The sequence below is a fragment of the Phaseolus vulgaris genome, chromosome 8, assembly GCF_051622355.1.
Source record: "Phaseolus vulgaris cultivar YP4 chromosome 8, ASM5162235v1, whole genome shotgun sequence".
NCBI lineage: Eukaryota > Viridiplantae > Streptophyta > Magnoliopsida > Fabales > Fabaceae > Phaseolus > Phaseolus vulgaris.
The window spans coordinates 62,129,343-62,140,461 of record NC_143505.1 but is presented as its reverse complement, the minus strand read 5'-3'; the positions used below and the strand labels follow the sequence as shown (position 1 = coordinate 62,140,461).

At 30.4% G+C, this 11,119-nt stretch overlaps 1 protein-coding gene across 1 annotated transcript; it reads right to left on the bottom strand.

Moving 5' to 3' along the window:
• Nucleotides 1-8,911: 8,911 nt before the first annotated feature.
• Nucleotides 8,912-11,108, bottom strand: LOC137824224 (Carbohydrate-binding X8 domain superfamily protein). Its single transcript, XM_068629757.2, has 3 exons — nt 10,422-11,108; nt 10,078-10,332; nt 8,912-9,441 (listed from the first exon to the last, which is right to left on the bottom strand). The coding sequence occupies exons 1-3, from the start codon at nt 10,486-10,488 to the stop codon at nt 9,404-9,406; spliced, it is 360 nt and encodes a 119-aa protein (XP_068485858.1). The 5' UTR covers nt 10,489-11,108; the 3' UTR covers nt 8,912-9,403.
• Nucleotides 11,109-11,119: the final 11 nt, after the last annotated feature.

Below are 11,119 nucleotides of genomic sequence, written 5' to 3'. Positions count from 1 at the left end.
AGGTTTATCTACTCTTGATAAAAGTTGAAATACCATGTATTTCTAATCAAAACTGAGTAAATACACTCTTACTTTATCACTTTAGACACTTTTTCACTTTGGATGTCAATAATCAGAACCTGAGTTACACAAAGTGCATGTCTGCAATTGAAATCTTTAAAAGCATGCTCATCCTCCTGCCCAATCTAGGTTGGATCTTGTGTACATATTAATTTCATTTTATTAGATTCACTTTTTTATTCCAGGTGCTTCTATTATTTCTTTCCTTTATCTTAGCTTATGTCAAAGAAATAAAATTAAAAAATAAGTATGTGAGCAAATTCATAAGATGGTTTTCGTATTTTATCAAATGTTATTCTTCTAGTTAAGAAGGAGGTCTCTCAACTAAAATATTTAGTTTAGTCAGAAACAATGATTTTCAGTCGAGTTGTTGTTCTATCTTGATCAGATCATCTTCTTTGTCTTATACACAGTAGTGTTTCTCTCTCGTCTTCCTCCTTATACTTTCTAATTTGAATTATATTCTCAAATTAACTACAATCTCACATCTTCGGCTCATCCTCGTAATTAATTATATCCCCTCTTTATGAAAAGTAAATGAGATTTTGTTAAGATCGTTTCGTCCACAGTCCACGATCTCACTGTAACTTGATAAGTGCAATCAACAACAATATTTTAAATTTTTTTCATAAGTTCACATTTCACTAACATTATATTTCTTCTTCTAATTTTAAGAATGATACTAGAAAACAATTAAGTGTTGGATTATGAAGATATCATACCTCTTATACTAATTACAAGAGTAGAGATATGAGTGAATAATGGTTGAGATTGAAAAACATTGAAGAGAGAGAGAGAGAAGAGAAACTTATATTAAATTAAAAGCAATGGAATCAATGATGTAAGAAGTAGTGCCTTACACTTCAGCTAACATGCACTTGATCCCTTTCTATCTAATTTAACATTTATATTTTTTTTAAACCCTTACATTTATTTATAATATATATCTATTTTGCTTGTTGCACTTATTCTCTCTCACAATCCATTGAACTTATCTAGAAAACATCTATTAGAATCTGAAAAGCTTTAAAATAATCACTACCTCTTATCCCAATCCAATTTGAAGTTATAATGATGTAGTCCATGGAAAGTTACTAACTCAAATTATTTAAGTGTGCGCATTCTTGGACCATATCTTCATAATTGCGTCTTCAACTTATTAAACACAAAAAAGGATTGGAAGATAACTGCATTAAGATAGATAAAGTGAATTTAAATAATGGCTGATTATCATTAATTAGCTTTCAATTATTTTCTTGTTGAATACATTTTTTTAATGCAACATGAAGCCTTTTTTATATTTTTTTATCTTTGAAGTGATGTACCCAATAGAATTAATATAATAGGACTTAGGTAACTTTTTGGAAGATTGTTAATAAACAAGCTGCGTATAACTGACTTTGAATCCACGTTGTTTCGAATGCCAAATTTCAAATAAACTGACTAATTTAGAAGAAAAATAAAGCTAAAAGACAAAGCAAAGAGCTATTATTTATTAAGGTCCACCATACATAATACATATATATATATATGTTACTTTATACGCGTGCTGTTGTGATACTGTTGGATCATGTTCTCGATGAAATGCTGAAAAATCAACGGCAGGAAATGCAAGTTGGAAAATCAGAACTAATTCTGTCTTTTTGGTGTAGATATTCATCGTAGTGTGAGATCAGAAATCTTACTAAGATATTAGAGAGATTTTGTATTTCATTCTAATTATCTGAGATTAAGTGTTATCCTCACTTTTCTGGTTGTAATCCTACTTTCATATTGGAGACATTATCTGGACTAGGTTCCGTGAATTTTACTTCTTAAGTTGAGGATCACGTTAAAAAAATTCTCGGTGTCATTGTTCTCTTTTGCTTTATTTTTCTTTTATCTGTTTGTTGCAACTGTTTGTTGTTTCTGCAAGTGTACATTTTGTATCTACACCCAAAGAAAGAAAATTTGTTCTGATCTTTCTCCAAGAGCTTTATTTTTCTTTTATCTATTTGTTGTTTCTGCAAGTGTCCATTTTGTATCTACATCCAAAGAAAGAAAATTTGTTCTGATCTTTCTCCAAGAGAGCAAAATTGTTTCTCTGGAAACAGTAAATGAATAAAATCAGAAAGGGTTTTTGGAGAAACCAAGTATGAGATTGTTCTTGCAAAACGAAAACATGAAAGAGAGTGTTGATGTGATTTGGGAAGTGGTTTTCTCCTTTAAATATGCTAAGGGAATCAAATGTAGGAAAGAACTAAACAGAGAAAAGGAAGAAAAAAAGAAGGGAATCTTGGTAATACTTTGTCCACTCCAAAGTGAGTGTGCAGAATGGCCCACACCCTTATTTACTGCCTTTTATTTGCCAATTGCTCAAATTTGGAGTTTTGTGTTTATTCTGGTGTGCACCACCGATTGTGTGCAAGATCTTCTAAGAGAGCAAAATGTTGTTTATTTGGCATATTGTGGAGCATCTACTTAATTTAGCTTCTGGGTCAAGCCAACAACAAATATATTTTTTTATCAGTGAATTGATAACTCTGTATCCGATTATAATTGAAAAGAGAAATAACTGTTTATTAAAATAAATTGTTTCGTATATCCAATATAGTTTCACGTCACTTAGAAGTTAACATTAATGTCAATTTAAAAATACATATTTCTCCTTTCTAATGTTTTTTAAAAACAAAATTATGACGAAATTTTAAGTTGACAATACTTCAGATACATTGGAAAGTGATGTTTGTATTTGCTTTTATGGTTTGCATTTGTTGGACAACAAAATTGACCCCAGATGAAGTGAAAGGGACATAAGCCATTTTGCTATCATCCACTCTAATCATGTTTAGATCTTCATATCATGTCACTGATTGAATTGGCCAAAGGATTTGCATATCAACAGAGTTCAATCTTTAAAGATCCAAATTTGAATAAAAGATGTTGCAATACAAGTTTTTTCTATTGATTGAACACGTGTCACAGAGTATATAAGAACTCACACGCTTCTCAATTAAACTTTTGAGATTTGAAAATTTTGTCATTATTGAAAGAGTAAGAGAAAATGGCAGCACATAATTCATGCTGAATTGTTGGAATGGCCTTGTGATGTTAGGATGGAGTTTTGGATGTTCTTTGCTTTACGCCTTGGCTTTAGGCCATCAATCAACTTTCTTAAGTTGGGAAGTTGTTTAAGATTTGTTGGCCTTCATCTCAAAGTTTTGTTTATCAGAAAAAAAAATATGAATGATTTAATGAGTAACTTAATCTTTATACAGAATTATATATAAAAATAATGTAGAACCTCACTCTGCAGTTCATCCCAAACTTTCAAGAGAAATTACCAACAAATTCTTATCTCCAAAAAACAACTAAAGAGGTTCGTCCTTGACAGCAACGAGGGTATGTCATCACATCAAACTTCAAAATACATAAAGTAGTTCACCAAACTATAGCCTCCAACCATAAAAGATCTTTTCTTTTTTAATCCCTTATAGAAAAAACACAATACCTTAACAAATCACGAACACAAACAAAAAAAATATAATATTTGTATGATACAAATACACCTCCAAAGAGTCATATTAATCTAATGTAAGGAGCTGATGCTCCTATTGCAATGAATCTCTTTACTCCATCCAGATACTCGGACTGCCTACAATCAATCTGCAAAACACACAACATCTTTCTTCCTAAAATAAGGGTTTAGTAATACATACAAAAATAAAGCAAACAAAATTATTTAACAAAATTCATACATATCATCTTCATCTCTAATTTTCTTACCATTCATTCTAAATTTAGAACACATAATAATCTGTTTCATTCATGTGGTGGTGGAACTCTGAGTTCAAAAAGGATGAAGGTTTTAAATACTATCATAATTTTAACTTTTTCATCTTGTTAACAGTGACTTAATTTTGTTGCTTACAACATTGGTTAAAAAGATAAAAAAAGTAAAACAGTTCAACTATCCTTTTAATCCATGTAATGTACTTTAATCATAAAGTAGTACAATTCTAATCCAAAGATTAAAGTTGTCTAATAATGCCATGTTTCATCTTCTACTCATTTCACCAAGGTTCAGTGCATTTTTAACTGTTGAAGAGTTCAAATAATAATAAGGGACAGGTTTTTGGAATTTAGAATTATATCCAACACAACTTTTGAAATGTTAAATTTAACAAATCAATTACTCATCCAAACTACAGCATACCATTGTTCTTCACTTTTTTTTAATAATTTTGGACCAAACACTAATAATACCACATTATCTAGGAATTTAAATGAGTTGAAATGACAAGATTAGCAACATATATGAGAAAAAAATCCATAGATCTATTGTATTAAATTATTTGATTGAAAGGGGTGTCATGATTTCTTGTACGAAAATATTGTTTATGACTAAAAATAACATTAATCAATACCAACTAAAAAATCATCAATATTTGTATTTAGAATTATTAGAAATTATTCAATATTTAAATTATTTCTTTTGTATTTGATGGTAACCAAAATACTTTATTGAAATAAGAAAATAAAAATTTAAATTTAAATTGTCTTACTTGCCTTGTGTAGAATAAACTTGCATACATTTTTACCTATTTAATTAACATATTTATTTATCAAAATGGAATTCATATTTAACAAATCAAGGCTTTTGGTAATACAGGAGAAAAAGAAAAAGTACTTTTGTGTCCATATATTGTTGAATATTCATATTTACAATACCAAATGAGAGTATTCAAGCTTCCATTGACAATATATGTAAGACAAAACCTACATATTTGTTCATTTATAATTAAAACTATAGTTTTACTTTAGCAATTTGCTTAAAAAAAATATGTAAATTTTTAAAGTAAAATTTTAATTTTAATTTTAATTAAAGAATGGTACTAGAAACATTTACATGTTATAGTGTCCTTTTTAGTGTTATAGTATAATACTAAAGTTAAAGGACAATTAGACCTAATGAATTAATTATTCTATTAGCCACGTGACATATTAGAAATAGTTTTCAATAATTGACTTCAATTCATCCATATATGTGGGAGGGAGACATATCCCTTTATAATAAACTTCATATACTCCAATTATTCTTTTTATAATTTAAAATATCTTTAACTAAAAGATAAAGCCTTATCTTCTAATTAATGCATTGAAATCTATTTATTGATTCAACATCATTTATAATATAGTTGGTGTGATTACAATTAGAACAGAAAAATTAGAAAAATCCGTAAAAGAAAAGAAAAATAATAGTAGCAGTAAAAACTCAGAAGCTGAAACATTAATGATTACCAAACTCAAAAGCTTATGAAAATGAAGAGGAACTGAAGACATTATTAAGAGATGTATAATAAAATGTTGTTAGGTGTGATTTTTAACACATTCCTCCAACTTTTGCATCAGACTATATATTATGGGTGGTCTGATAGGTTCAACAAACTCTCGCTAGTATAAGCTCTAAATGACTCTCGTACGTGGGACTATATTTTATGAGTGATTCGATAGGTCTAACAAACTCTCACTAGTATAGACTATAAATGGTTTTCGTGCGTAAGACTAGCTCTAAATGGCTTTTGTGCGTGAGACTGTATATTATGAGTGGTCCACCAGGCCCAACAAACTCTCGCTAGTGTAGGTTCTAAATGACTCTTATACTATATTGAGAAGTGAACTTTAAGACTATAACTCAACCTTATAAAACCGGTTTATAAAGTAAGGTTTGCATCCATTTATATAGTATGAAATGTCCTTATCTCTAATCGATACGAGATCTTCAACACACACACCCCTCACACCGAGATTATTAACTCGTGCGTGAGTCTGTATATTATGGATGGTCCAATAACAGTCCTCCGGGTGACATGAGGTTATCATTGAAAAATGTTGATGAATGAACAAAAGGCTGTGGATTGTAGTACTTTAGGATGCAAATGTAGGGCTTGGTGGTAAACATTTGTCCCCCATTTCTAATACCTAGATGAAGCTGAACCTAACTTGAGTGAGCAATGTTTGATGAACAGAGTGAGAGTAGCTGGTACATGGGACAAGGCTTAAACTCGGTCCAATTATCTCTGAAAACGTTACCAAGTTTGAGGAGTGTGTTTCAAAGCTGAGAGCCATAATGAGAGATCTTGACTTTTGCATTCAGTTTCTCTGTCATGGCACCGCCCATGTAAGGGCTTTTGGGAGATACATTACCTTAATCTTCTCTCCTTTTTATCTGCACAATTTGTCCTATTCTTATTCTATCAGATACCAAAGTTGCAGGTTTTGTAAAATTTGAAAGGGTATTGTTCAACAACATGTTCTGCCAGGCATTTTAGCAAACACATGGGGCCCTCTCCCCACATGTGCCATTCTCTACTTTCGAACAAATTCTTCACACACTCCATATTTTAGGCTGCAAAATGCATTCTTGTTTCTTCATCACGCGCCAAATTCCAATTGGGAAGTGTGTGGTCCATGACTTCCCATGGATTCTTCTTCCATCTCTCATTTAGGGTTTACCCTTTTCATCACTCCTAATAATTAACACTTTTCATCATTTCCAATTAACAAATATATATACATATATCAAATAACACTTTTGTCTCTTTTTTTAAGTTAAATATGATTTTTTTTTATCATATAAAATGAAATTATTATTTTTTTAATTCAAACTTTAAACCTTTTGAGTATATGTAACAAGAAAACGATTGGAATAAATTTTTATCAAGTGTTTTTTTACGTAACAAATCAAATTTTAGCTTGACATATAGTATAATATTATAATATTTATATCAGTTATGAATTAACGTGAAATATTTTAACATTTTAATCTAATTAAAAATCGATTTTGTCACTTAAAAAAACTAACAAAAATTTATTTTAATAATTTATTTTCTCTAAATACCAAAAAAAAATCTAAATTAGGAACGAAAATTAATTTCGTATAAGAGTAAAAAAAGACATTTTTAATTTTTTTTTTATTATTATACTTGTTCTCTTGTAAAATAAAAGAATAAAGACACCATCTCCTATGAAAAGCATAGTATTGTCCAAAAAGTAAATGACACGTTTAATCCAATTTCTGAGGGATTAAGCATTTAGTACTTAATTGTAGGTTATTTTCTAGAATTTAGGTATTTGCCAATTGCAATTTAGAATTCTTCAAATATGAAGTCAGAAGTCAGGTATTTGATGAGGGCATTTCAACACATTAGACCAAGAAACATTGTGTGCCATGGTCTGTTTATTTCCTTCAAAGTTTTTAACATCTGGGAATTTCAAGTTCAAATTTTGGACTTGAAATTGTCAAACATAGTACCATGTTTTAGCTGGTAAAGCAAGCCAGTTTTAGGTTAACCTCATATTTCTTCATACTCAATTTTCTAATAAAAAGTTTCACCAAAGAGAAATAATTATTTAGGATTTGTAAGATTATGTTAAACAAGTAAAAATTATAATTTTACAAGAATGGTGTATTTAACTTGTGACATGATTAGTATTAGGGTTTAGGTGAGATTCTTGGACTAGGATTACTCCTCAATTAATGTACATTTTTTGTTTTATATGATGTCTTAATCAGAATGTCTGATTTATTTGATTTATTCAAATTGCAGAATTCAGCAATGACTTTGACTTTGGAGGAACCACTCTGTTATTCTAATTCCAAATTCAAAATAGAGACAGTAGAATGCTTCACCCCTCAAATTATTCTGGTTGACTCTTTTGTAGGGCTTCTCAATTTGGTTCCTTAAGTATTGGAGAAACCATTCAAAGTCCATAGATATAAGAGCAAAAATATTACACAGGAATATAAATGCTATATATTTTTTTTTATGTAGGTTTTATAAAATTTAGTTAAACTTAAAAATATATTTTTTAATATTTTCATATTTTTTAAATGCCAATGATGATTCTGAGAGAAAGAGAAATAATATTTAGGCAAGAACTAGTTTAGTATTGTTCTGGTACGCTCAATATAGTTTTACTTCGTTAAGGAGGTTAAAGAGTTGATGTCAAAAGCAGTTTATATACTTCTTCCTCCTTCAATTCACCAAGATGTCTATTAAAGATAAAACCGTGACAAAACACCAATCTCTAAAACAGACAATATCTTCGATACAGTAATTAACCCTAAGATGTCTCAGACTTAAAGTCAGACAAGTATAGAATGACAAGTATATAGAATGTTTAGTTTTTCTAGGGAGCCTTCTTTTTAATAGTTTTATTGTTATCAGCTTTTAAAATACTTTATTAATTGAAATGTTAAATTATTTCCACTCTTCTAATATAATAAGTATTTTTCAATAAAACTCTTCTAATTTATTTTCATAGCACCAATTTTAAATATTAGTGTTAAAAAATAATATTGAATATACTAAAAAAAATTGACCAAATGTTTCAACTGATATAATTAAATTGACCAAATAAATTGAGCTTAAACTAATTCACTTTCGTTGAGACCAGTTACTGTATGGCCCATTTACCTATTGATGGGCCGTACTTCTTCGTACGGAGGCCCATTTACCCTTTTACTTGTATTATTCTTAAAAAAGTAAAATTTATGGGGAAAAAAAGAGAGCTAAATTTGAGATATTTCTTTCAATATCTATCAGATTCTTTTGGGTTATTTTTCAAAATATAATTTTTACATTGTGAAATAAATATTTCAAAATAAAAAATGAGTGATAAAAAAAGGTTTCACACACTAAACATACATTGAAACAAATACATAATATGTGGATTTTAAATTCATAAACATAAATATTTCTAAAACATATTTCCAACTGTTATATGATTATTTTGTTGAATATTAATCCCAAGTAAGTCATGTTTTATATTTTCAAATTGCAAAATTCAAAAACATATTTCGAATTACAAATTTAAAAATACATTTTAGATTGTATAATATAGAATCTGAATATTTCATGGTCTCTAGATTACACAACTTCACTGACAGATCTACAAATTGTGCTATCCAGAATCATGGATAATTTAGACTTTTCTCCCAACTATGGAGGTGCAGGAAGAAAGTACATGGTCCTAAAAGAAATTGCCTTGTCTAGAGGTTTGACTGTTGGGCCAAATTAATTTAATTGGGCCTCAGGTCCAGTCCAGAACAATTAGTACTGTTTCACATTGTTAAAAAAAACTTGAAGTTAAACGGCACTACACATACATTAATATAGGAAAAACAAAGATTTTATGCCGTTTCAGCCTTCTACTGAGATAAAGTGCAAAGTAAAATTTCAGCTTTATCAATAGTATAAAAAAGGCCCCAAAAAAAGTGCTTAATTGGAGTTTGGGACCACAGAAAAAAGTTCGAGCTCTGGTTTTTGCTGCAGTAGTTTTAAGTCTTCATTCACAGTTGCTATCGTAGAATGAAGTCATAGTGACAAGAATCATGACCTGTGAGCAAACATTAAGCATAAAAAGGTTATAAATCACCATTATTCATACAAACATACACTTTGTTCAATGTTGCAGACTTAGAACAGTTTAAAACTAGAGCATCAGGCATAACCTATGTAGCACAGACACGGATACGGAGATACGTATAATTTCTAAAATGTAGGACACGGAACACGGATCTATATATTATATAATTATAAATTGACAATAAATATTTATGTACACAAGTATGTTTCAGATATTTTTTTGGAATAAAAAAGATGTTTTTCATGACTAGTTCAAAAGAATTTGTTCCTTATTTTTATAATCATAATAAAAATTTATACAATAAATTGAGTTTTTAGAAAATTAATGTATTTCTCCTTTTTACCGTGCTAGAATTGTCTTTTTTTAATTTGACACTTCACCAATGTGTCTTACGAATGTCATACAAGTATCGTTGTTCGATACGTGTGTCCGACACAGACATATCATTTAAGAGGAGTGTACGAGCCTCAAAATCTATACTTAACAGATTAACCTTCAAGCATCAGGTTCATTAAAACTGCACCTGTTGCCATGTGAACATGCATGTGTCCTAGTTAAACCAAAATAGGAAATCAGAGAGTGATTCATGAATCAGTTTGAACTTACTAGGATCCACTTCTGTTGTCATGGCAGCACCTCTGAAGTTGCAAGAGCCTCCACTGTGCTTGAACTTCTGATAGTAGCTGTTGAAGGCATAAGAAGCATGGTCTTTTAATGTGTTTGGAAAATAGCAAGGTTGGTTCACTTGAATTTTTCCACAATCTGCACCTCCTTTTCCACATGCCCAGTCCAAGGCTGCCTGCAATTCATTCTCAGTGGCCTGCTCATCAGCAACACACCATTGCTCAAACTCTGCATATGCTGCATGGATGCATTGCACTTTTTGAGATGAACACAATGCAACAATAAAGAGAAGGAATAAAAAGTTACAAGGAACATTTTAATGTTACCTGTTTTTGGAGGAATCATGTAAAGGAAAAGTAGAGGAAGCATCAACTTCAACATGAATGTTGCCATTTTGGAGAAAAGATAAGAGAGACTTTGGTGATTGATAGAGACTAAAGAGTGTATAGAATAAATACCAAAGACATAAGCAATGTGGCTGCTTATATAGTACACAGATAGCCAAAGAATAAGCAAGGAAGTTATGGTCTCTTTCTAACGGCTAAGAAGGAATTTTATGTTATTATTCCCTTGCAAGTGGATCATGCATGGTGGTCACATTGAAAGTGGCCTCTCCCTTCAGAATATGATTACCCTTTGACAGAAAGAACTGAGCTGTAACATGACAAGATTATTTGTTATTTCTTATGCCACTTCCAATTTTTGCGGTTATGTGATGCTTTGTCACGTGCTCAGCACTCACAGAAAGAAAAACGCACAGAAAAGACTTATATTCTTAACTTTCCCTGTGGTCAGAAGTTCTTCCAACTCAACAACCATTTACCTTTTTTCCTTCTCAATGACAAAATGATTGTTTATCTCACTTCCTTCTCTCTTCCTTACTTTCCACACACTCCTCAGCTTTAACCCCTTTTTTATCTTTTGCCCTTTTCAGTGGGAAAAAAGTCTTAGTTCGTTAGTGGTCCTCATGTTCTGCTGTCTCATCTGTCAAACCTGAGGCTTACTTGTAGCTCAATATTCAACT